Raw genomic sequence first — 25,788 nt, 5'->3', positions numbered from 1 at the left:
GCATGCCCAAGGCCCGTCAAGCACCATGGCAGCTCGAACTTCCATGGCTACAATCGCGTGAGCTAACCAACATACCTGCTGTCAACCGAAGGCTATTACAATTTTGGTTAGAGAATGTCTGCCAGGTGATGACACTCGACCCTGACAACAATCCGATGTCTTTTCCTGTTGTCGAGCAACTTGCTGACTCGAAAGCTCTCGTCCATGCGCTACAGAGTGTGAGTGCTGGCTATGAACTCTACTACGCTCCATCCAGTATCACACAGTGTATCGAAGAGCGAGGTAAAGCTCTCTACACTATGCGGCAAGAAATTCAAGCACCGACCGCCATTCGCGTGCAGTCTTTCCTTGCCGTCTGGATACTAGGCTTGTCTTCACAGTGGATCGACAACAGTGTTGGTGCTTTTGGAGAGCAACATTTGATGGCAGCTCGGGCCATACTTGACAGTCTACTGCAGCAGAAGGATTTCCCCGTTGATCATCCTTTCCGACCTTTCATCGTAGGAGCATTCATTTGGTGGGACATGGCCTGCTCTTTTCTAGTTGAATCATCAAAGCAGAAGCCACTGGACACCCCCGAAATATTCGCTGCAGTCACCCTCTTGCGCGGCAAGTTTTGCACGTTAATGAGTCATGCTACGGAGCTTTTCTACCATCTTTGCTCCCTCGGGCGTTATTGCCGCATTTTTCTTGATTCAGGAATCAGGAATCAGGAATTTGAAATCCTCATTGAGCACGAACTTCTGACATGGGAACATTCGTCTCAAGAAGACAATCTGAAAACCCTGAATGAAACGTTTCGACTTCATGGGTTGGTTATGCTCTACAGGCTCTGCAAGGACGTTGCTATCGATAATGAAGATATTATTCGGGACCACAGTCAAACAATATTACGCAATATCTCTCACATCAGCACCGACAGCCCGATATTCAAATTTCTTACTCTTCCCCTTCTATCCGCAGGGGCCGAGCTCTGTAAAGAGGATCAAGAAATGCGAGTACAAGTCGTCAAATGGTTTGCGGTACTCTACTCGCATGTACGCCTGCCGACACTGAATTGGACTACAGCTCTCTTGTACGACCTTTGGGCCAGGAGAGACGCGGGAGAACAAATTAATTGGCTGCAATTGATGCTACAGAAAGGTTGGGCCTTGATGCTGGGTTGACACTCAGCGGACGTCAGAATTCGTGGATCACCCAATTGTGTCTTTGAGCTTATGCTCTGCCCTGTAATCGTTGAGCATGGCGGGCGACAGGGTGGGAAATTACGTTTGTGATCCACGAATTCTATCGTACCCTGGGTGGTTGACACTCGAACTGTTCTCTTGCTAAGCGCATGCCACCCGCTGATGATGTCCAGCGCAGTATTGTATGCACCAGGAGCAGATGCAACATAGCAAGGGGTAGGAGGATCCTCCACGGATATATTTGCGTTCAGTCGTACACAAAGTTGATGATCTATGGCACGACGAAAATTCCCGGTCCATCAGATCACCATCAGAACGGATTTGAATCCAGCCTCATCGCCCTCGAATCATACAACATGGGTGCTCTCAATACTTCCTAATCTAAAAACAATATTCGTTTCATTGTTGTCGAACGCCTTTAGATGGACTCATTCGAGCCTGGAGAGGAGTTCAGTATGACTCATTATGGCTTCTGTGTTGATCTCACTCAACACGACACCAAGCTATGATTCGAACTTGTTCGATTGCGCTGCTCAGAGTTCCAAATCTCACCTACCGGGCTTGCAATACTTAGATTTAAACGTGGAGACCTATCATAACCTGAAAGGTTATAAAACTGCAGTCTTTTAAAGCAGGATGATGAACGGCAGTCGGTGCCGAAGCGCTTGCTCTCTGCCGAGTTTCCCCTTCGTCACTCTGATCACCACCCACAGCGCTGTAATTTAATGGTGGCTAAGGTTGATCGAGGTCAACCCCCTACGACTCGCGTTGTTTAGATGGGTGAACCTTGCCCTATCATGCCTTTTCCTCGGCTCGCCGGGACAACGAAGAATGCATGGATCAGAAGATCTTGTTGCTACTCGACTGGAGCTCACCTTATCAGTCTTTCCAAACCTCTCGATTATCCGCAACTCCGTGCGATCCACTCAAGAAGAAATGATCATTGTCTTCCTGGGCCTGGATGCTAGACTCGGATATTTACTGGATTGGGGAGGTTTTCGAATGGCCTAACTAAATTAGGCTAAGGAGGGTCCAGGTAAATGCCTGATTGGTCCTATAGGCAGCCTCTGAGAACCTCTGGGAACCTCAATTCTTGCAGGATGGCATTCCATTCAAGGTCGAAGCACGAATAACGCCAAATGTGAATGGCGACCGCCCATTTGTGAAATGACTGACAGTGTTCGCTATTTAGCAACCGACATGTCTTTACAAAATGTTACAATTTTCGTCGTTCGACTGAGGCATTTGGTGGATGGCCGGCCGCCATTCACATTTGGCGTGCTTCGTGCTTCGACTTTGATAGTGCTCACTCCCTATGGGTCTACTTTGACATAGGAGCGTGGAATCAGGGATTGCATTGACATTCACGCAATGCTTCAGATATTGATAGATTATCACGCAGTGGTTGAAAGCTAAATGGTATTAATACCCAAGTCACAAAATTAGGCTTGTACTTCACTCCTCTCCTTATGAGGGTGACCAGGTTTCTGCTATGTCGTCCGCGAAGGATCTAATCCAGAATGACTGAAAGATCCACCAATTTGTAGTGTTTGTGGCCGTAAAACACCCAGTAAGCCCCAGCGTACAAGAATGCAAAAACCAGCACACAAACCAAGTAGTTCATCGCGCTTGCCTCGACCGGCAAAAACAGAGGGAACGAGTAGAATACCGTAATGATCACGGTCCATAAAACGACCACAACATTAGCGATCGGGCCGAATCTGGGCCACCAGAACGGGCCTTTGGGTAACGTAGTGCTACGGCGAGCTCGCAGCATAAGTATAGTCGGCGTGGCGTAGCTCATGTACTGGAGGACAATACCGGCCGAGATGAAAGAGTTGAAAGCCGTGGTTGATCCAAGATAGAGAAATCCGCATAGGGTGATCCAGCACGAACCCCATAGGATAGCCCAGAGAGGAGTATTGAACGGTGCTGGTGCAAGTCGGCTCATCCGATTGTGAAACGGGAATGCTCTGTCTCGACTCATAGACCATACTATTCTCGACTGCCAAGTATGCATGCCGATTACTGCGCCCCAGGTAGCGAGCACCATGAAAGCACCCAATGCGATGGCTGGCGATGCATTTTCATTGTAAGCTGCATACAGGACCCCGAAGATGGAGAAAGTGTTCTCTAAATCGGGTGCTTTGAAGAAGACGGCGATATTTATGGGAAATGCGACGGCAAATCCCATGCCGACAGTCCAGAGCAAGGCTTTAGGGATATTCTTGCGAGGCTCGGGGATCTCCTCTGCCAGATGGGTGGCTGCATCGAGGCAAGAAAAGCCCCAATTGACAGAGCTGATACCGATGAAAAAGGCGACGCCATTTGACCACCCGGAGATGTTATAGTACCCTTCCGTGCCAAAGACGAGTCCGGCAGAAGCCTTCTCGGTATTTGGGGCCAACAAAGCGATAAACATCGCGGCGATAAGGGAGATCGAGAGATACACAAAACTGCTGGACATTATTGGAATGAATCGCTCATAGATGACCATAGCAGTCCCGGTCCAATTGGCGGCCAAAAATACGAGGAAACCCATCCACTGCTTGTATTCGAAATCAGGTCTCGTCAGTGCAACGAGGGTAAACGTAGTATTCGCGATTGCCGAGCACGCGGATGCCGCGGTACAAATTACGCCCGCCCATGAGATAATACCTGTCATGTACGACAAAAAGCGGCGCCTTTTCTCTGAGGCGAGCTGAGCAACATAGAAGTACTGACCGCCGGCGTGCGGCCAAATCGAGCTCATTTCTCCAAGTGTGATCGCCACACAAAAGGTAATGGCGGTGATGAGGATAGTGCCGTAGATGAACAATGGCCCTGCACCGAAGACTAGACTGCCTGTGACGAGGACCATACCCAAGCCAGAGTTTGAGATCGAATACCCCAGTGACATGGCCGACCAGACGGTGAAGGGCTTTTGAGGCGGCCTCGAAACCTCGATAGTATCGGGCCGCGCAGACTTCGTGTCGCTTGAGAGTTCGACATCATCATTATTATTGTGCTGAGCAACCTTGAGGTCTTGCGTCGCGGTGCCACCGGTCACAGGCTCAGCCATGATGATGTGTTGATGTGGACGATGGTCCGCAAATGAGATAGCAGAGAAGGATGCTGAAGAGAATCTCAAGGTTGAGAAAGGCCGCTGAGGACACCGACATAGCTTTATCTCTAGGCAGATGCCCCTCAAAGGAACGATGTCCACATGCGGAAGGGCAAAGCAGATAGTAGCATTGCCAAGTAGGAGGTGTGAGTTCAAGAAATCTTGGTATACAGCAATCTCACAGCAGAGTGGTCAGAGTTCCTAGGGTGGGTGAGAAGGCAATATGGTCCCTACCGGTGAATGTTCTGTTAGTATTGGACTAAAATGACCCGTGCCCTTGGTTTCGCTTTACTGGGGAGCAGAAGCCTTTCCTGAGCCCAGGTCACTGACTGAGCCTGATTGGCCATATTTGGTAGACTTTATCAGGAAACGTGGACGTCCTTGGCTCCTGGCCAGACCAGTTGCCCAATTCGTGGTGCAGGCGTGACTAACAACGTTAGTTTTACGCTGACAGTTTCCCGTCCACGACCTGGAGACTCGAGAGTGTCCAATGTGGGCCAAAGCCCAGGTGCTAGAGATGTGATGCCTGTCCAGTGCGCGGTGAAATCCGAGAACGAGATTGCGGAGAAAAAGCTAATCTCTAGCCTCGCATGTTTACTAGATGAAGCAGTTCATCGATTGATCAAGGCAACGGAAGCTTATCGCTGGCCATTCAGCAGAAGGATCAATTTGCCACGTGGACCCTCGCTGCGAGCGTGATAGTGGATTGACCAGTGGACACAGGCTTTCGAGTTTCGACTACAAGAGTTGCCATATTTGTGCAATATCCGGCCACCCTACCACTCTTGGACTTTTTGGGCAGAGAGCAACAGCATTCCAAGCGCTGCAATGGTTAGAGAAGTGATTCTGCTCGAACGACCTGTGATGCGGGCGTTCTGGCTCAGCGCCGATGCGACTCGAGCTGGGATCAAATCATGCGGAGAGGAGGGTGCCGAGGATCTCATGAATCCTCGCAGATTGTGCTTATGATCCTGCGGTTGTGTCGCTCAAGAGCCTCTTTCTACGGCCTCGTAGCTTGCAGCATCACAGAAGTCTACCAGAAGAAATGGCTGAGACTCTTTGCGATGCGTTGGTAGTTGGTGCCGGCCTGGGTGGAATCTACCAAACACTGAAGCTCCGTGCCTTGCACCTCCATGTTGTATGCATCGAAAGTGCCCCTGAAGTCGGTGGGACATGGTACTGGAACCGCTATCCAGGAGCCATGAGTGACACGGAAAGTTATCTCTATCGCTACTCGTGGGACAAAGAGGATCTACAAACGTATCCCTGGGACAAGCATTATCTCTATCAACCTGATATTCTAAGGTACATAAAGCATGTCGTCGACAAGCACGATGTTCGCAAGCAAATCCTGTTGGATACCACCATGGAGACTGCGACCTGGAATGAACAGGAAGAGAGATGGGTCATAAAGTGCAACACAGGCAAGGTGTTCAGCGCCCGGTATCTTGTCAATGCTCTCGGCATTCTGTCTAAGCCGAACTACCCTAATATTACGGGCCTGCAAAACTTCCAGGGAGACCTAATCCACACTACTTCGTGGCCAGAAATCGATCTAAGCAGCAAGAGAGTTGGTGTCATTGGAAACGGATCGACTGGAATCCAAGTTTTGACTGCTCTCGCACCCAAGGTCAAAAAGCTGATCTCGTTCCAAAGAAGTCCACAATACTCTGTCCCTAGTGGGCAAGGGCCAGTGACTAAGGAATATAGAGCCTGGGTCAATAACAACTACGACGATATCTACGAGCAGGTGTGGAAATCCAGCACTGCGTTTGGCGTACCTGAGGTCAGCCGGCCGACGATGTCGGTAAGCCCTGAGGAGAGGAGAGAGATCTTTGAGCAAGTCTGGAACCAAGGCAACGGCTTTAGATTCATGTTCAGTGCGTTTGGAGATCTCACAACGAGTGTGGAAGCAAACCAAGAGGCTTGCAAGTTTATTCATTCCAAGATCGACGAGATTGTCAAGGATCCGAAGAAAGCTAAAGCACTCAAACCGACGGAACTATATGCGCGTCGCCCATTATGTGACAATGGATATTACGAGATCTTCAATCGCGACAATGTCGAAATTGTCGACCTTCGCCAGAAACCCATTACGGAGGTGGTACCCGCCGGTGTCAAGCTCTCCGACGACACGATAGTAGAGCTGGACACCTTAGTCCTAGCTACCGGGTTCGACGCACTTGATGGAAGCTATTTGCGGGTTGCTATCAAAGGGCAGCAGGGCAGAACACTCCGCGACCATTGGAAGGGTGGAGCTACCACGTATGCCGGGGTCGCCTGTGCAGGGTTTCCCAATATGTTTGTGATCTCCGGACCGCAGGGACCATTTGCGAACTTCCCGTGCACGATTGAGAGTGAGGTCAACTTCGTCACAGAGTGCATCGAGCGAGCCGAGAATGGGACTGGTTACATTGTTGCAAAGGCCGAGGCAGAAAAGGACTGGCTTGATTTGTGTAATCATCTGACGGAAGGCTCCGTCTTCAAAAGCACACGAAGTTGGATATTTGGCCAGAATATCGAAGGGCGGGAGCCTAGTGTCAAGTTCTTCTTCGGCGGTCTGGCTGCATACATTGCTCGTACAAAAGACGAAGTGGACGCTGGGTTTCCTTCTTTTGATCTTATGGACAGACCTCGAATCTGATAAGGGCATCTGAAGTTGGAAGACGCACTAGAAAAGAAGATCTTGGAGTTGATGCACACAGGCAATGCAGTTGTTGAATTGAGACTGTTAAGATGAATATACAATCCTCTTGTCTGATATCAGACCAGCGTCACAGGCTTGCTATCTATGAACACAGCGGCATTGGTAAAATCTGGGCCAAAGACAAAGTCCACCGTAGTACCCTTGGTCAAATAGATGAAATCCCCTGTGTTCAATCTGAACTCGTCTCCTCCATGGATCTTAACGTCCGTCCACCCGTTTGTAACATAGAAGAACTCGTCACAAGGGTATGTCAATGATGTAGTTCCGGTTTCAGTTGCTGTTGCTGCAACGATCTTCTGATCAGCAGAGCGGTAGATGATGGATATCTTCCCTCCATATTGTGGAAAGTCGTCCTTAGGAAAGGAGTTATGTGGACCGTATGGTGTGGCGGATGGCTCTTTTGAGCCTGTTGGGTTGGGCACTGAGGAAGGCATATCGTTTAGAAGTTAGGAATGATGGAGAGATACAGGCTGGAAGAAAGCTGGCACAGAGAAGGTATCTTGAGAATTCTAAAGTAACTTCTGCTCCGTCACAGCATGGCATATTTAAATCAGCTCCAAACTAGTCTACTCCTATTTGAGAATGCTGGCGGACGCTGTAGTCGAAACTAGTCAACTCCTATTTGGGAAACGGGAGGGCGCTGTACACAGGCTCCACCCATAGGCATTTGTATCCCACGATACCTAAGATATTTACTTTCCGTATCGGGACATTACGCGCCCCTCGGTCAGTGAGAGCTATGCTCTTCAAGGCCCACCTATTGTGGTACAGAGTTTCCAAGAACAATGGCTTGGAAGTATTCGTAGTATTATGTACCCATGCTCCTGCTACAGAACGGTTGGAAAGTAACCCACTCAAGATCACCAAATTCTCAGAACTGCATTTTTGACTATGTCGACCACAGATGGCTTTCAATACCTCACTACTGGTAGTTGTTTGACCACAGGTCTCCCAACAGCAGCTGTGGTCACGCCAACAGAACACAACGCCAGGCGGGACAAGATCTACGACGTGATCGTGATAGGAGCCGGATATGCTGGCCTGATTGCATGCAGAGAGCTGGCTTCTCGAGGTATCTATACGTCCCTTGGCCATGGCACTCATACTGATGAAGGGGCCACTCAGGTCGCCATGTACTCTTGATTGAGGCACGGGATCGCATTGGAGGACGTACCTTCAGTGCAGAGTTTGATGGTCAGCAGTGGGATATTGGTGGAACTTGGATGCATTGGTTTATGCCACATGTGTACAGCGAGATCTCGAGATATGGTCTCGTTGAACAGTTGCAAGTGAAAAAGGTTGTGAACGACAAAAATTCATACACCACCTTGAGATATGATGGCGGAGAGATTAATCTATCCCCGAGAGATGAGGTAGGCACCCAATTGTCAGACTTATGGGTATCGGGGCACATGTTGACTGCAGTAGTCGAAAATGAGAGAGAAGGCGCTGAGAACATTCTTTGACGTCGATGGAGAAAATGGGCGAATCGTCATGCCAACTCCCAACCGAGACACTCTGAATCTGAAGGCATTTCGCGAATTGGGGGCATTATCGGTACGAGAGAGACTAAATCAGGTCAAGTCACAACTGACAGACGCCGAACTCGCGTTTGTGGAGGGGACAGTGATCAATTGGTGTGGCATGGACCTTGCGCAGATGTCGTTCTGGGACTGTATGCGCTGGTGGTCACTCGCTGGCCATGTACCTGATGGCATCGACACCGTCACATTCACCTATAAGCTCGCATGCGGGCAAACTGGTTTTGCTCGAGCAATATTTGACGACGTGGCATCGGCCCCGAACTTTTCCTATGCATTCTGCAGTCCCGTCGCGAAGATATCCAGCCATGGTTCGACCGTAACTGTAACCACGACGTGTAAAAAGTCATATACCGCAAAACACCTCATTTCAACCATTCCCTGGAGTATCCTGGGCAGCCTGAAATGGGAGCCGCCGCTACCGGAAAACAAGGGCGCTTGCTTCCAGAAAGTCTCACAGGGTAACTCGACTAAGATCTATGCAGAGGTAGCAGGTTCAGAATGGGATGCATGGCAGTTCATCTCGCCATCTTCGGATTTGACCGGCGGCATCCAATTCATGGCATCTTCTGGGTGTACACCATTGGGTAACGCCAGAATGGTTTGTTTTAGTTTGCGAGATGGGAAGAATATGGAGCTGGTTGCTGAGAAGGATCCCGAAAGGGCGGTAGCAGCTTTCAAGAAGGTGAACCCGCAGCTAGATGTCAAACGACTTGTGAGAATCAACACCGGTCTTCGAATCTTCAGATGCAGCGCTGACGATCTACAGATTTGGCATAATTGGACTGAAGACCCCTACACCAAAGGTATATGGGTCATGTTTCGTACAGGCGAAGCCGAAGAAGCGTTGCCTGTGCTGAGGCAATCGGTAGGCAATATACACTTTGCAAGTGCAGATTGGGCTCAAGGATGGAGAGGCTTCATAGACGGGGCCATAGAACAAGGACTACAGGCTGGTGTTCAAGTCCAGAAGCTGCTTCGCGCCAGGGAAGTTACACCATCACTCTGAAGATCCGTTGGCTTTGCGCTTGATACCATTATCAAGCGGAAAGTAACTATAAGTAAGATAGCATGGATGAAATGAATGATGGAGTGTTGAAACAGAACACTACCTTTCTTCCAGTAACCTTGATCGCTTGCGTCTTTCAAAATCTAGATTTGGCTCAAGCTGGGAATGTTCTGGTCTGAGCACGAGAGGATGGGTCGTTACAAAACCTTATGATAATACGAAAATTGCAACATCTTGTAAAGACAAGTCGATTGCTAAATAGCGAAAACCCTCACCTAAATTCTCGTGCTTTAGGCTCCTATTGTTCCAGGAATATTCTATCTACATACTTTTAAATTCATAGAAAACCTATGCTTATACTCTAGTTGTACTATATAGAGTAGTCTTATCTAAAAGTCCCCGGTATAGTATATATAGAAGCTACTCGGTAGCTAATGAACTATCAAGAATAAATAGGCTATTCGCCGACACTATAGTCCTACTCGGACCAGAACAAGCACTATTTATCCGCTACAACATGGCTTGCACATGGTCTTTCCAAGACGTGATGCGGCCAAGTCTAGCACTCAAAGCGCGAGCTCTGGATTCTGTTATCAGATAAACCGACGGAATCTCGGGGTATTGGTCTTGACGTCCTAGCATCATCATCGCCACTGTCTTTCCACATAGGAAGGCGTTGACCATCCCATAGCCCCCGTATCCAGCCGATATCCACTCCGCAGACGTGCTCGACCCGGCTGGACGATCCAGGAGCTCTTGTGGCAGCATCCCCACCAGCGGAGCGTGATCAAGAGAGAAGCCCATGATGCCCGTCCATGAAGCCTGCACCTCCACATGGCTCGCTCGCTCACAGGGAGTTTTGCCCCCGAATGCCGCAGGTAGTACACCGCCAAGGTGTGCGAGCGCTGCCAGATCCTCTTCGGCGTCTGATGGAACGCCCATCGAATAATCTTTGTTTTCCTGTTCGCCCCCTCCGATATAAACCAGACCTGTTTTAGTATTCATCGTAGCATAGTCAAATACCCCTTGCATCATCAATGACCACGACTGGAGCTTGTCCTTTGCCACAACGTTGTGGGCGTCTTGGACCGTCATCTGACCTCTGCGAGGCACCAAGATTCCCCTCAGGCGAGGGAGAAGATGTGCCACATGGCCTTCTGTGCTGTGGAAGATGTGCGTGGCACGGATGGTGCCCCTTTGAGTTGTCAGAGAATAGGGATGCTGCTCATCCGTTGTTTTGTGTATTGATTGCACAGGTGTGTTGGAGCTTAACGAAAATCGCTCAGGAAAAGAAGATCGAAGGTGTTCGAAGACGCCGGTAACCATGCGGTAAGGCCATGCAGCTCCTGCTTCTCCGACTAAAGCGCCTTTGGCATTGCTGATTTCGTACTTCTACAGGACTGTCAGGGCTTCCCGAATAGAAATGTAACAGTCCTTACCGTTGTCACTTCTTCCTTTCCAATCACCTTCCAGCGGCCTTGCAGATCAGGAAATGCATTTTCGAAGGATCTCAGCATATACCTGAGTTCGGCCACCTCGCTATCTTCGAAGACAGCGTAGACCGCATTGATCCATCTCAATTCCGACTTGGACACAAGCTCAGGGCCGACACTTTCAACGACTTCCTTGATGGACTGATAATGTGCAAGTTCAAAGCGAACAATGCGAGCAGCCATTTCACGTCCAAAAAGCTTTGTATATTTGTCAAAGTCTTGAACAGCCGTGCAATTGATCCGTCCACCATTTCGACCCGTTGCTCCGGAGCATATCTCTCTGGCATCAAGTACGGTGACTTTCAAAGATTCGGAATGATGTAGCAGGTGCCATGCAATACTGCAGCCAGTGATACCTGAACCGATGATAACTACGTCCTGATGTGTTGGGAGGTCCGTCGTTGTAATCATCGACCTGTTCAAGGGTTGCTGCCAGGCAGAAGTTGTGGGATTAGCAACAGGCAAGCCTGGATCCCGGAGGAGTTTATTGTCCATTGCCTAAGGGGATTGATCTCGCCCGATCGTATACCAATATTTTGTTCGAAGACGATTAGAGCATGGATTAATGCAATATATATTTATACAGACGCATGTGCAGGCAAAAGGCAGCCCGTCATCAAAATGCGCCAGGTGAGAATCTCGTTTCATTTTGTATGGAGAGGATTCTCATTATCGCATAACCACCTAAAGAGGCAATCCTGAAGCCATAGCTGCTTGGAGATGTCCGCAATGCGGACAATTATCGAGTCAAGGACGGAGGTTTTTTTTCCATTGGAGTAGCATCACCCGAGGTACTGCCTCCCAGCGAAGAAATCCTTCTTTCCGGCGACCCCGACCTTGTACTGGGATGCGAGCAAGCAGTCATATCACGTGTGAAGCCCAGAATAAGCTACTCCCGATATGGAAAAGCAGCCGCGGCGGTCACCGTCACGTGCGAGCCTACGTAATGGCCCGAGACTCTAATTTCACGTTGAGCTCAGGTCAGACACGTCAGGTCACGACACCCCCAATAATAAGACTCCCTGGGCTCAGGCTCAGACTCACTCATCCTTTTTCATGTCCCCCACTGCTTCTAGCCGTCCCCATCGTATCTCACATCCCCAATCCCGGGTCCTGGATTTTGCATCTTTTCTTCTTCGCCAGAGTCACTGTTTTATCATTGCATGTATAAACAATCATATCTTCGCCTTCACTGCCTGTCATATGTGTCAACACTAGAACTTTATCGCCTCGGCCCTTCTAACCTCGGCACCGTCTTATTCTTCGCTCCTTCCATGTGTTAACGTCATCAGGCTTCCAAGGCATGTACCGATCCTAACCTCAGCTCTCGACTTGTTCAAACTTTTCTTCTGCATTTCAGCAACAGACAGCGTCATCCCATCTCCGATTTGAGATCATGCAGTACGTCCGAAGCTTAGGGAGCGGTGTCTCCAAAACCTGGAATTCCATCAACCCGGCCACGCTGTCTGGAGCCATCGATGTTGTCGTTGTTGAACAACAAGATGGCACTCTGGCATGCTCCCCTTTCCATGTCAGATTTGGGAAATTTTCCCTGCTACGTCCTTCTGAAAAGAAGGTCGAGTTCAAAGTCAACGGCGCCAAGCAGAACTACGCCATGAAGCTCGGCGACGGAGGGGAAGCCTTTTTTGTGTTCGAAACCTCAAACGACATTCCAGAAGATCTCCAAACGTCGCCCTTGGTCTCTCCCGCGAGTAGCCCACCAGTTTCTGCTTCTGACAGACCACCATCACCAGGCCTACTTGAACCATCCTTTCTAGATATTTCCGAAAAGACCCGGAATCCACTGGACCTGGCCTTCTCCCAGACCCCAGTACCGACAATCAGGAGAGAAGGCACCAATCTCAGTGATATGGTTATCTACCAATCGTCTACATCTTCCTCTAGTCTCCCAAATGCGTTGCTTTCCGAAGCAGCATTGGTAGCACCTCCTCTCGACCGTGCAGCTTCCGAAGAAGTTCTTCCTGTCACCACTAGAGAACATCTAGACCTTGTCAGTGGAGCTTTCCAGTACAACGGTGTCGCCGTTTCTCCACAACGTAACCCAGATGGAACATACACCGCGAAATCCTCGTCGAGTCCACCGACTTTGAAACCGATAGAAGCCTACAACAGAGCCATGACTTTGTCGAAGAAACTGTCATCATCCAACATACGTTCCAAGGTGACCGATTCTGGAGATTTGATGCTTGACATGACCGGCTACAAGACTAGTGAAGATGAAGCACTCCGAGCCGAAGCCGTGGCGCGGAAACTCCTCTCCGAGGAACTAGAAGGGAATTATGACATCGGCTCCCTCATAGGTACTGATGACCAGGGCAACCTCTGGATCTACAGTAGCGAAGAAGCTCGGGATGCTGCCAATCGAAAGGCAAACAATGGCATTCTCGAGGCTACAAACGCTTTCTCACAAACCGACACGGCTTCTGATCCTGGTTACCATAGTGATAGTGATCGCAGTCCGTCCCCACTACTTAATGCTAAACTACAACCCCACGGTCATCAACGTGCTCAGTCCGAAGAATATCAGCCTCCACCTCGTATGTCGGGTGAGCAGGGCCGGAATTTCGCCAAAACCTTGCGACTGACAAGTGATCAACTGAAGAGTCTCAATCTTAGATCAGGCGAAAACACCATGTCATTCACGGTGAATCGAGCGACATGTACTGCTTACATGTACTACTGGAAATGGGATGTCCCCATTGTGATTTCAGATATCGATGGAACCATCACAAAGTCTGATGCTCTTGGGCATATCCTAACCTATGTAGGGCGTGACTGGACTCACGCCGGTGTGGCCAAATTATATTCAGATATCGTCGCCAACGGTTTCAACATTTTCTACCTCACCAGCCGGGCAGTAGGCCAAGCGGACACCACCAGAGCTTACCTAAATGGCGTCGTTCAAGATGGTTGGAAACTGCCTCGCGGGCCAGTTATCATGAGTCCAGATCGGACCATTGCCGCCTTGCGTCGCGAGATCTACCTTCGCAAGCCCGAAGTATTCAAGATGGCTTGTTTACGAGACATCCTTGGACTGTTTCCTGGAAAAACCAATCCATTTTACGCTGGTTTTGGTAATCGATTTACCGACGCCCTAAGTTATCGCAGTGTCAATATTCCATCATATCGAATCTTCACCATCAACTCCAATGCCGAGGTTTCACTGGACCTGCTGACCATGAACAAGTATCGAAGTAGCTACGTTACCATGCGTGAGCTTGTCGACCACTTCTTCCCACCTATTTCGACACTTGTTAAGGAAGGCGGAGAAGAGTATACCGATTTTACCTACTGGCGCGAGAACCCTGCTGACCTGGATAACTTCGTACCCACTGACTCTGAGGGAGAAGACGACGACGAAGATGAATTCGATGATGAGGATGAGGCAGAAGTTGCATCAGAAAATGATTTGGGCGATAGCTATCTCTCGCGAGACAGCATAGAAGAGTCGGGCTTGGGAGACTCCATTCGAGAATCTATCGAAGTAGATGACACTGCAGAAAGCCTCGAGAACTCGCAATACTTTGACGACGAAGACAGCCAAAACCGAACATTGGAAGGAGATTTTACCAACGACTACCTTGGCGATAGCTCGAAACGATCACGAACGAAATCGTCCTCTGAAACGCCTATACCGTCTCCAAAGCCTTCGCAGGGCAAGCTCAATGGTGCAAAACGATAATTGGATTGTCATGTCGCTACGTGTTACGTGTTCAACACTTCTGTAACGTGTAAACAAGAAATTTGGCTTGAGCTCGTGGGATACGACCTGGTCTGTGAGCGTTAGATCCAGATTGGGCATGCATGAAGGGGTGTTTGATAATGATAGATGCTATGTCAGCGGTGCAAACTCTGCCATTGGAACTGGACTCGGCGAAGTCCCCACGCTGTGCTTGGACATTGGGATCGGGGCGAAAGTGATTATGTAGCATTCATTCGGGATCTGAGGACGGTTTTAATTCAAGGCGTTCGTTGTAAATATTTATCTTTCACAATGACATCTGTCGAGGAGCCAGCCTCTCTCTATGCTATACCCTAAACATGAAGCAGGCGTGCTGAATGTTGATCTGGAGACTGGTTTGAAGAAAGTGGAGACTCTGGTAACTAGCACTTACAAAAACGCTATCAATGAATTTGAGAGGATTCTTGATCTTCTAGCGACCAGGCCGACTTACAATACATGATTGCATGGTTACTCGTCTGTCAGTGAAGACACTCAAATTCAACCCACCAGTGTGGTCTTTCGTGCTTGAGCACGAAGATTCTTATGTCAGGTCTTCTGATCTCCAGTGGTGGTGCCAGCTTCCCGTCCTAGACTAACATCCTCCTTTTAATAGATGATTCTATTCGTATTCTGCAGCCTTCCACGTCCGGGAATAAATGCTTAGAGCGAGAGCATATCTTAATGCTGTGCCTTCCCACCCTTCGCATCCTCTTTCGCCTTGACCGTGCGATCAAAGTGCTGAAAGGCAGAGTATCCCACAAGCGAACACTCGCCAAGCCACAGCCACCAAGTCCGACTGAACGTCTCGACCCAATGTCTCCTCAAGCGGCCACGAGCCAAAACGAGCATCTCAACACCATGGGCAATGTAAATGAACGCTTGAACCGCCGGAGCCAGCTGGTAGCTCAGCCAAGCCAACCCGGGCACCAGTCCACCGACCGACCAAATGTCGTAGATGAGACTGCGCGACTCCGGCCGCAGATTGTCGCGGAACGGAAACGTCGTGCAGATCAACACGACGAGTGCTCCGAGGACGTACGGGAACACGCCGCTGGGAGGGTGATAACTATCGATGACGATATCGCTGAGGTCGAGCTCCTTGAGACAGTGCTGATGCATGGCGACGAGTTTCTCGCGGCCCTCCATGAGCGACTTCATCGGCGGCTCGAACGGGACAACGTGTCTGCCGAACGAAGAGTTCAGAATGATGTGCTCCGTCGTGATGTCTTCCAGGCTGGCTTGAGCCGTGCCGCTGGAGGGCACGTGGCAGTAGTGCTGCAGGTACAGACGCAGTGATAGTTGATGATCTGCGTTCATGTGTGTGATGATGCGGCTTTTCATCGCTGCGGCGTCAGGAGCGCCTCGTGCTGCTGTTGGTGGTGGTGCCATTTTTGCGGTACTTGGATGGAGTTCTTTTTATGACTGGTGCGGGAGGTGGTTCGACCACGTCTCAAATTGTTAATTTCTTCGGTTGGAGTTCCTGGCCAGCTGTATGAACGAAGAAGCGTTGGTCTTGAAATATCGTCAACTGATCGAGATATGATGAGACTCTGAGTGTTGGCACGGAGTGAAGCCGGACTCTTCAAGATACAGGCTGATATCGAAAACCTACTTCGGTCTATGAGGATGCTTTTTGTAACCTGAGCTTCTCATACATGGCCTGCGGTAATTCAGTGACAATGCTTCGGGCCTAGCACGTAGAAATATTACGAACCACCCAATTGTTTGCAATTCTCTGATGCGAAAGAAAGTCGGAATCACAATATCCGCGATCGGAGATATATCGGCCACGTGATCGAGCGGAAATTATCCGGATAAAATCGGCTTGACAATTTTGACCTTTTGATGGAATGTCCACCTCGAAGACATAGCATCCATAAAATAACATGTCCATGCTACAAAGACAGCATTAATTGACAACTTTATATATCTGATACTCAACCGCCGAGCCCTCGTCATCAATAACGTATCTCCCCTGGCCAACAAACAAGGTAGTCTCGACCCATTTGAAGTTTGGATCGTCCGTCTCAATAACCGGGCCTGCAAACCACTCATGATCACCGAAATCCGTCGATTTCGCGTCTGCCGCCCCCGCAAGTGCTTTGCTTCCCGCGTCGTCCACTTTCAGTACGCCGTGGTAGTGGATGTAGAGACTGTGGCCATCTGCAGTACGAGCTTGAGTGCGGACGTCGAGGTGGGCGACGTTGGTCGAGGGATCGAGCTATGTTTTTGTCATGAGAGAATTCTCAGACATCGAGATAATTGACACGGAAATCAAAACGCAGATATTGAGTCCCAACAAGAGACAACGACGAAAGAATTGTTCTGGGCAAGAAAAGGAAAGACGGTATTTACCAGTAGCCAGTCAGCTCCACCAGGTAAGACCTTCGCAGTCAGTCCTGAGCCCTGAACGAACCCGTGTGTGATGGGCAGAACGAGTCTTGATGGTCCGCTCTTGATCCCATCGAGTTTGACGCTTTCCTTGGACAGATATGCTCGCATCGTGAATGCGGACTCTAATTTAGGAGCCATGTTTCACCAAGTCTCGATATATCCCGGCTTGATAGATGGTGAGGTGGGTGAGATGGGAGATGAGATATAAAAGGAGAACTCAGAATGGATCGCTGGTATGCCGCGACCAAGGCTTCAACGTGAGCACGTCGTGTTTTAGATTCTTGATTCCCGGGAGAGTGAATGACACACTCTCTTCATGATCTAGAAAGCATGATTTGGCAGGTGGAGTCGTCTCTTTATTTCGATCGGCACCTGGCTTGATGATGCATTGCATCGCTGCATGAGGCTCACGATCCTGTTACAGGCAATGCAACACCAACGTGCCAGGGAGTCCTGCACGTAACCCTGCACGTTCTTGATCATGTTTCCAGTATCTTCGTGCGCTGTACAAAGCTTATTAATGCTAACCTCGCTCTCACATTCGCTGGTGGCTCCCAACCTTGAGGGATTGATATTAGCAGTGGTGCTCCACAATGCTGATTCACGCTCACGAACATGGCATCGATTTGGGTACCACAAGATTCTGAAGGTACCTCAAAACCACCGTCCAGCAATAGACTAGAACTATAGCGTGCGGCCGTGGTAGAGTAAAGCCAAATGTAAAGCCAAACACGATGAGTCTGCAGTTGATATTGGATACTTCACGAGTAAGCGAGCGTACCGAGATGTAGTACGAGTTAGCGAATCACGAAGTCCCAAGGTTGTGCTAGAAGAGGTTAGCGGCTATCTTTCAGGCACCCCATTCGTCGCTTCCATCGCTAGACTGTCTTATGTAACCACAAGATACAGCCAGATCTATTCGCTGGGCAACATCATCAGAGTCGAAATAGGTCATTTCTCCACCTGGATACGAATCTAGGATATCCATAATTTGAGTCTTCGAGAGAACTGACACTGGCTGCCTATCGGGCGAACGATGGGTACTGGCTTGCATTACTGACTAATTCCTGCACGATGCAACACGAACGTCCAGATATGCGCGATGACACGGATTGTTTACGTGCAAGTGGCTGGGACAAGGTAAATAGAAAACTTGACCGTGGTCTCTATATAAACAACACGGATCTCTTCTGTGATCTCGTTCCAATTTCGTCCATCTCATCTTCATCTGCTCCTTTCAATCATAACAAGACTCCGATAAGGAATTCGCCTGACCCTTCCCTAGTCTACCATTCCACACTCCCAGATCCATTCCGAAGCACCTGAAAAGATGAGCTCCAAGACCAAAGTCCTCTTTGTCCTCACATCCGCGAAGCAAGGATGGTATCTCGTAAGTACTAAGTAGACATTTCTCCTCCGAACCCTGCTACCTGAAGTGTAATCTCATCTCAACACGAGACTGACCAAAGAACAACAACAACACTACAGCCCGAGTTCGCCCACCCCTACCAAGTGCTGGAGAAGCACATTGAAGTCACAATCGCCTCCCCACTGGGCCACAGCGTGGTAGACCCGATCTCGGTGCGACTATTCAAAGACGACGCGTACTGTCAAGAATTCTTCGCGACCAAGAAAGACCTCTGGACGAGCACGGCGCTCCTGTCGTCCTACGCGGGCCGCGCCAGCGAGTTCGACATGATCTTCATCGTCGGCGGCTTCGGGCCCATGTGGGATCTGGCCACGGACGAGACGTCAATCGGGCTGATCAAGGACTTCTACGAGGCCGGCAAGTACGTCGTCGGCCTGTGCCATGGCGCCGCCGCCTTCGTCAACGTCAAGCTCTCCGACGGCTCGTATTTGCTCAAGGGCCACCCCGTCACCGGCTTCAGTGATCTCGAGGAGGAGCAGGCCATTGCGACTAAGGTCGCGCCGGATGGCATTCCGTTTGATCTGCAGAAGCAGCTGAACGAGCGCAGTGGTGGACTGTATGAGAAAAATCCCGAGGCGTGGCAGCCTCATGTTGTTGTCGCGACGCCCAAGTTGATCTTTGGTCAGAATCCTAACAGTGCGCATCCGCTGTCTGTTAAGGTTCTGGAGATCCTTCAGGGAAAGAGCTGATTGAGGATTCAAAGACTTTGGACATCGGCTCCCTCCGGTTTAGGTTGATGTTCTGTGAGCAAAGAAGCCATGATTAATTAATGCGAGTTTACCTCGACATATAATCCTCGTGTCTGCCCTTAGTCTAGTACCCAGTCATGTGATACTTAGCTGTTGCCCATAGTCGGGGGAACAAGTAGATCGTGGCAAGGACAGGATTGGGCAACCACAGAAAAGCATCACTCTAGCTCGAGATAAGAATGACAAAGGCCACACGTGACAAAAACAGTAATGGGTAAGTCAGGAGATAGTGTATATTGCATAGAATATAGCAGGCTAGACACCACTCCCATCCACTGAGAGTCATATCACGATAGCTAGAGCCCGACTCCAGATAAAAAGATAAAACGCTATACGCCGGTTCCATAGACTCCCCTCATCATCATGGTTGTCGTTGCATGATTTCTTTTGGTGAGCAGGGTAGACGCATGGAAGATGCACGGCATCGGAACGATGAACATATAACATCATCCCACGGTTCGAGACCAACTCCATTGAAAAACGCCATATCTGATGCTCCTTTCACCCAAGGACCTCATTTATTCTTACCAATGATAGACTCACCACTGAACGCCGTGTTGCATGTGAAACTCAGATTTCATGGCGTTTATCCAATCTCATTACCCATCAATTCATTACCTCATTCCTTAGTTTTACGACCGGTGCAGATCGTCTTCCATCTACCCTCGAGTAGCCATATAACTGCTGGGCAATGTCGAACAGTGACCTCACGTGTTCCATCCATGGCTTGCTTGGTTGGCTCCAAAGACTCGGGACAAAATGAGGTCTTCTGATTCGTTGCATGGAGTCCCAGTCCCTTCCATTTATACTTGGGAAAATCTTAACTTTCCAAGCCGTGGACTCAGTTCATCTGGGTTCAGGCACTGATTGTGGAACCCTCACCACTCACTACGTGCGCGAACAACAGCAGCTCTGCAGCTTGTGCATTGGGATTGGACGACAGGGTCTCACGCCAATCCAGCAATGCTTCGTGGACCGCCTCGTCACTGTCAATAAGAACAAAGTCACCGTCCTCATCCCGATATCGTAATCTGACCGAACCAGATGATATGGAATGGTTCGTGAATCGCGCCAATTTCGCGTCGATCCGCTCTGCCAACGACCGGAATTGGATATTGCTGGCAATGATCATCGACACATAGTTTTCATCAAAGCATACCTTTGCTTTCAATTGGGTTGGGAGATACGGATCGCCATCACTGGAGGGTGATGACACAGGAGGAGAGAAGGCTCTGCCTTGTGACAATGAGGTCGCATGCCCTGGTTTTCTTGGATCTCCTCCATATGCCGGATCGTAAGTATAGCCATGATTAGGGATTGCTGGACGCTGACTTGAAGGCAAGCCATATTGCTGGTGTGGAGTGTTCCCTCGTGATGGTGGGTTATTGATCGGAGAGTTGTTCTGGCTTCTGTTGGGAGCGCCCATCTGTTTGGCCATGTGTGCAGGAATCGGCGGAACACTGGGAGCATGTTCGCCTGAAACGTATTTGCGACCTTGTTGAACCATAGGGTGGACATCGGGGCTGCTGGCCGATCGCATTCGGGGAGCCATTCCCCCCGCTGATGGTGGTCCACGTGATCGAGCGCCGTTGCTTAGATATGGATTGCCATTCACTTGTCCATTGGGATTCCGTGCCATTGCAGGTGCAGTGTTCCGGTGCGACTCTTCAGGTCGGTATAAGCCAGCACTTACCGGCGTGGTTCCTCTATTGTAGCCCGCAAATGCAGATTGCGAGCTGGATCTCGAAGATATAGATGATTGGGGTGGAATTGACGAGTCTCTGTCGACAGGAGAGAAGTATGAAGTGCCCGCATAGTCTCCTGGTGATTGAGCAGGTAAACCTCGAGTGTTCAAGGTTAGTCCACCCATTTCAGAAGTGGGAATGCGCATGGGACGATTACTTCCTCCACTACCACCGGTGGCAGAGCGAGAACGGAGACTGGTGCTTGACGCATTTCTGCTCATACTAAATTCGGAATATCCAGTGGTATCGGTGCCGCCATATGTCGTCCCAGAGATCCTGCTGTAGTCCTCATCGTCATCCTGTGAGTTCAAATATGGGTTTTCCATGTTCATTCCTTGAAGGGAAAGTAGCTGTGTCTCAGATGTCCCCCTCGTTCTGGCCTCCAAAATGCAGGATGAACGCTGCGTCTCGATCATGGTGTGCCACTTTTGTAAGGTCTCATCGCTCTTGAATTTGATGATGAACGTTTCCACCGCCGGTTCACCTTTCCAGGAGATTTGTAACGAATAGTTGCCGGGAGTGGACTGGGGTGTGACCCCTGTGACATTCGTGAAGTAGATCCGCCCTTTCAAGTTCATCTTTGGCTTTCCGCGCATACTCAGCGTCTGACGGGTATTTGCCAGTCTGTTCTTTGGCTTGTTGGCGTTGACGTCTTTGCACATGATCAATATGCGGCTGAAAAGATAGATATGATATTCCTTCTCATCGGACCGGAGTCCACTGTCCTTCATGACGCTGAAGCTGCCCAGGAGCAGGAGTTCACCAAAGGTCATGATTTGCAATTGCTTCCAGTCATCGATACGTTCCTGTAGATCCTGTAGAGCATCGTCTCGAGTTTCTTTGTCGATTGAAGCATCAGCTTGCATGAGCACATCTTGAATGATACCAATTGCGCTGTTCAAATCTTTCTTCAGAGTCTCATCCTCGGTTTGATTTTGTAGATCCTAGGGGAAAGGTGTTCAGCACGTATCTTGGATTCAAAATGAAAGAAACTTACCTTTAATAGCAGTGGGTACTTGGTCAGCCGCTGGAACGGTTTCAATAAGAAGCCGTTCAGAATGGTGGGGTTTGCAAGCATTTGCCGGGTCAAGGTTGATCTGGCAGTGGCAACCATGGTGTCCCATTGCGCTTGACAAGTGGCCTCGCATCTCCGCTGATTGGCAATAAAGGGCTCATACTGTCGGAAGGGATCTTTGTAATGGACAAACAGTCGACCCCAATTTTGCTGATCCGGAGGGACTGCATTTTGTTGTTCAACTCGAATGAGAAATCGTTGGGCGAAATCCAGAAGGTTGTTCAGATTCAGGAAGATATTGTGGATAGCGTCACCTCCCAATGCGCCAACTTCTTCCAACTCCCTCTTCAGTGCCTGCAAGTTCTGAAGATGATGAACGTATTGTCTTTCCGTCTCCACAAGCTCCCTCAAAATGTATTGCCTCCGGGTCATCGTCTTGGGACTCTGGTCTGGAGCACTGGCACCACTGTCACTTCCTTCACGCGATTCTCCACTGTCCGTCAGTTCAGGCAATTTCCCACTCATTTCCAGGATGTCCAGCACACGATTGACGAGCTTTGTTACCTTGACAAAGTTGGTGGTATTGTCGCTAAATAGTTCGGATACACTGAAAGTGGCCTGTACGGGGATATCCATTTGTTCCATGCAGGACTTGATGAACAGCATAGTGGCGGCTTTTCCAACTTTGTGGGCGGGAGTGGGGCCAAGTTTGATATCTTGTTCGGGGTTGGAAGCATTGAATATGGTCAGCAGGGGCAGACCGCTTCGAAAGCATTGCCACAACGAGGACACGGGATCCGTCAAACCCTCAGCTTCGCGCTCATCCATTTCATCGAGAAACGGTTGAAAGCCAGGAACACCGGCCAAGCGTCGTCGCAGTTTGATGCAAATTTGATACAGAGATTCTCCATCTCGTACATTTATAATATTATTCTTGTCCAGCATAGGACCATGATCGCCGTTCATGGCTAACGGAGCAGCCAGCATGCTAAGCGCTGTGCAATTGGAATGGAGCGTTGAAGGAGTGAACCTAGTATAATGAAGGTGGGAAGGGGTGCTTTAACGCATTAATCGAGGATGTGGGTGCGGTGAGAAGCACAGAAACAGGGACAACAGCGCCCGGCGCTGTCGATGAAGAGCGACGTTTGTATGATAAAAGATTGAGTGAGTTGAGCATATGACAGGATGTGACAGTGCAGCTGGAAGGACAGCGAGGGGCTTCTGAGACAAAAGTTAGGACGTTTTTGCGGTGTGAAGGCGCAAGGGAGCCCACGGGGAGAAGAATGGGGAACTCGTACGGGTAGCAGTACCAATACCAGGCTTCGTACCCAGTAACGGTGATGAACAGATGAGACGGAGTGCCTGGGTTCCACGGCACGAGGCTTTGGATAGAGAAAGTGTGGTTGCTATTGTTGGAAGGGTTTGATTGAGGTGTGGTCGAGTGGTGGTTGGCAGATGGAATTGGGATGAATGGTTGGTGGACGAGGAGCACAGGCGGCCAATCAATTCTTGGTGCGAAGGACAGCCAGCGCGAAGAGAAGCAGAATGAGAGGTGGGGGCAGACGATGCTCAGATCCAACCCACTTGTATAGAGAAAGCACTGGAGGTGCTGATCGTGCCTAAAGGTGATGGAAGTGCAGGTAGAGATTGTGGAAGAGTGAGTAATGTTGAAGCAACTTTCCAAAGTTTCGTCGTGCAGGTGCAGGTACTCAGAGTCACGGTTACAGACTCACGGATCAGAGGTGGTGTGCTGCTGGCATGTCAGGTTCAACCACCCACCTCTCCAGGCATGAGAATACCCTGGGTGGTCCCCTAGTAGCCCTTAGACTGGCGGTATGGGGATGGCGCACGGGTGCGCGGGTGGACAAAATGGATACTTTTTACGGAGGGCTAGTGACGAGGTAGCCCCCTCTAACCCCTCCAAACCACTGCTATCCAGTACTACCAAACTACGACTTGGCGGATGCTTTAGTGACTGACGGACGGCCGAGGGGACCCCGATAGCATTGACGAGCCCTAGGCCCTTCTCTAACCTTTAGGGTGCCTGTATAACCAGATTGCCCACCTCAACGACCCAGCACCATCTTCGATTGGCCACCCAACCCCTCCCAAACTCCTTCTGCATCCTTCTCTCTCCACTTTGCCAATCGAACTTCCACTTTCGAACGAACCAGAAGGGATTCCAAACGTTCCATCGCCGCTCAAGGCCTTTCTCGATCCGTTGCCGCGGGTCTGGCAACACACCGAGCGTTACCAAACTCGTTGACTTGATACCCTGAACCCGACCGACACGAGCAAAAACTGTTCCTGTTCAGGGCTCATCAAACAACCTTGGAATACACTACGACAGTTAAGGATAGTTAAAGAACTTGTGCGTAAGGCCCCTTAGCCGGCAGATTGAGGGACGGCCACTACCGGGGACAGGGTTCTACCACCCGCTAGTTCGTCCTCGCAGGCTTCTCACCTTCCCCGTGTGCCCCAAAGTCATTTTCGTGCCCAGTTCTACTCTAGCATTCTCGTTTACCCTGCTGGGGGCGTTGCATGGCACACTATCTGTCAGGCTGCCCTTCACGCCGCCTTCGAGCTTGCTCTTGGTTTGTCCCGTTCCGCACTCGCAATGTCAAGGGCAAGGCTTGTTCCGTGTTTGGCGCTTGAACCTATCCAGCCATGAGGCAGATCACGGAGAGATTGCACCAGAAGCAAAATCTGTGACAAACGTCGAAACCTTCTCTTCGTGGTGATATATCTTATCTATGTATATCCGGAAGAACATCTACAACCCATTAAACACCCCACGTGAAGTGGTGGACTGGTGAACAACACTGAAAAGTATCGTTGTACCCCCATGGCCAGTGTTTCAAAGCTCTCCAAGACGGCTAGGATGATCGTTCGTGTGCAAATTCTCCTGCAGTGCTTTGCTTCACTTGTCACCAATCACGAATCACAGCCTACAGCCTCCAGCACTTGAACCCTGCAGTGATCCCAAACGCATTCCCTGCCTCGTTCGGAAAATCAATCACAATCAAAAAAGCTTGATTCGATCGTGACGTGGGTTTCTAAATTAGATGTCAACAACTCCAACCTTGAGATCATCACCGTAGTTGTCCACTGTCCACAAGCGACATCTGTTTGAGAGATCCTCCAGATCCTTCAAATCCTTTGACATGCCGAATTGATATCGATGTACGGAAGAGGGGCAAGCAACGGCGGTACCAACAGAGTAAGTCAACGTGGACAGACCTCGATAGATGAGGGCTACCAACGTGATGCCACATCCCCTCCACTATATATCACAATATTCGTGTCAACCAGTCGGGTCCAGAGGGCATCACTCTTTGGTAATAATGATCACGGAGATTTTGGTCCGCGTGCTTGAAAAGCCGTGCTCGGTACCTGTGACGTTTATGACCACATCCGAATATCACGGGATCGTCCCACAAATTCAAGTCGCTGAAGGCTCGGGTATCCGACGGCGTACCGAGGTTCCGATCGTGAATTGGGGTCACAAAGCATGCTGTTAGTATGAATCGCACCATCAGGTCATGGTGCAAACCATGTGTCCCGCACCAACAGTCGTCTAAACCCCGCGATGGGTAAGAAGGCAGAGGAATATCTCCGGTGATTCGTTTACTAATAGGACTGTCTGTGGGAGAGAAAGTACTTCATCAGTT

At 49.7% G+C, this 25,788-nt stretch overlaps 11 protein-coding genes across 11 annotated transcripts; 5 read left to right on the top strand and 6 right to left on the bottom strand.

Annotated features, from left to right (window-relative positions):
* Positions 1-2: 2 nt before the first annotated feature.
* Positions 3-1,166, top strand: LTR84_010093 (uncharacterized protein; the record flags this gene model as incomplete). Its single annotated transcript, XM_064853630.1, has 1 exon — positions 3-1,166. The coding sequence occupies one exon, from the start codon at positions 3-5 to the stop codon at positions 1,164-1,166; it is 1,164 nt and encodes a 387-aa protein (XP_064710029.1).
* Positions 1,167-2,697: 1,531 nt separating this feature from the next.
* On the bottom strand, positions 2,698-4,248 carry LTR84_010092 (uncharacterized protein; the record flags this gene model as incomplete). Its single annotated transcript, XM_064853629.1, has 1 exon — positions 2,698-4,248. The coding sequence occupies one exon, from the start codon at positions 4,246-4,248 to the stop codon at positions 2,698-2,700; it is 1,551 nt and encodes a 516-aa protein (XP_064710028.1).
* A 1,087-nt stretch (positions 4,249-5,335) lies between these two features.
* LTR84_010091 (uncharacterized protein) lies at positions 5,336-6,934 on the top strand (the record flags this gene model as incomplete). Its single annotated transcript, XM_064853628.1, has 1 exon — positions 5,336-6,934. One exon carries the CDS (start codon positions 5,336-5,338, stop codon positions 6,932-6,934), a length of 1,599 nt encoding a protein of 532 aa, XP_064710027.1.
* A 119-nt stretch (positions 6,935-7,053) lies between these two features.
* On the bottom strand, positions 7,054-7,431 carry LTR84_010090 (uncharacterized protein; the record flags this gene model as incomplete). The annotated part of the gene is made up of 1 exon (XM_064853627.1): positions 7,054-7,431. One exon carries the CDS (start codon positions 7,429-7,431, stop codon positions 7,054-7,056), a length of 378 nt encoding a protein of 125 aa, XP_064710026.1.
* Positions 7,432-7,888: 457 nt separating this feature from the next.
* LTR84_010089 (uncharacterized protein) lies at positions 7,889-9,547 on the top strand (the record flags this gene model as incomplete). The annotated part of the gene is made up of 3 exons (XM_064853626.1): positions 7,889-8,069; positions 8,123-8,370; positions 8,426-9,547. 3 exons carry the CDS (start codon positions 7,889-7,891, stop codon positions 9,545-9,547), a joined length of 1,551 nt encoding a protein of 516 aa, XP_064710025.1.
* Positions 9,548-10,057: 510 nt separating this feature from the next.
* On the bottom strand, positions 10,058-11,535 carry LTR84_010088 (uncharacterized protein; the record flags this gene model as incomplete). Its single annotated transcript, XM_064853625.1, has 2 exons — positions 10,058-10,939; positions 10,987-11,535. 2 exons carry the CDS (start codon positions 11,533-11,535, stop codon positions 10,058-10,060), a joined length of 1,431 nt encoding a protein of 476 aa, XP_064710024.1.
* Positions 11,536-12,436: 901 nt separating this feature from the next.
* On the top strand, positions 12,437-14,743 carry LTR84_010087 (uncharacterized protein; the record flags this gene model as incomplete). The annotated part of the gene is made up of 1 exon (XM_064853624.1): positions 12,437-14,743. The coding sequence occupies one exon, from the start codon at positions 12,437-12,439 to the stop codon at positions 14,741-14,743; it is 2,307 nt and encodes a 768-aa protein (XP_064710023.1).
* A 720-nt stretch (positions 14,744-15,463) lies between these two features.
* LTR84_010086 (uncharacterized protein) lies at positions 15,464-16,174 on the bottom strand (the record flags this gene model as incomplete). The annotated part of the gene is made up of 1 exon (XM_064853623.1): positions 15,464-16,174. The coding sequence occupies one exon, from the start codon at positions 16,172-16,174 to the stop codon at positions 15,464-15,466; it is 711 nt and encodes a 236-aa protein (XP_064710022.1).
* Positions 16,175-16,694: 520 nt separating this feature from the next.
* LTR84_010085 (uncharacterized protein) lies at positions 16,695-17,317 on the bottom strand (the record flags this gene model as incomplete). Its single annotated transcript, XM_064853622.1, has 2 exons — positions 16,695-17,006; positions 17,141-17,317. 2 exons carry the CDS (start codon positions 17,315-17,317, stop codon positions 16,695-16,697), a joined length of 489 nt encoding a protein of 162 aa, XP_064710021.1.
* A 1,192-nt stretch (positions 17,318-18,509) lies between these two features.
* LTR84_010084 (uncharacterized protein) lies at positions 18,510-19,297 on the top strand (the record flags this gene model as incomplete). The annotated part of the gene is made up of 2 exons (XM_064853621.1): positions 18,510-18,569; positions 18,668-19,297. 2 exons carry the CDS (start codon positions 18,510-18,512, stop codon positions 19,295-19,297), a joined length of 690 nt encoding a protein of 229 aa, XP_064710020.1.
* A 916-nt stretch (positions 19,298-20,213) lies between these two features.
* Positions 20,214-23,083, bottom strand: LTR84_010083 (uncharacterized protein; the record flags this gene model as incomplete). Its single annotated transcript, XM_064853620.1, has 2 exons — positions 20,214-22,046; positions 22,100-23,083. The coding sequence occupies 2 exons, from the start codon at positions 23,081-23,083 to the stop codon at positions 20,214-20,216; spliced, it is 2,817 nt and encodes a 938-aa protein (XP_064710019.1).
* Between the last annotated feature and the right edge of the window lie 2,705 nt (positions 23,084-25,788).

The sequence above is a fragment of the Exophiala bonariae genome (assembly GCF_035927105.1).
Source record: "Exophiala bonariae strain CCFEE 5792 chromosome Unknown scaffold_4, whole genome shotgun sequence".
NCBI classification, from domain to species: Eukaryota; Fungi; Ascomycota; class Eurotiomycetes; order Chaetothyriales; family Herpotrichiellaceae; genus Exophiala; species Exophiala bonariae.
The sequence above is the reverse complement of the archived record's forward strand: the minus strand, read 5'-3'. Positions and strand labels throughout refer to the sequence as shown.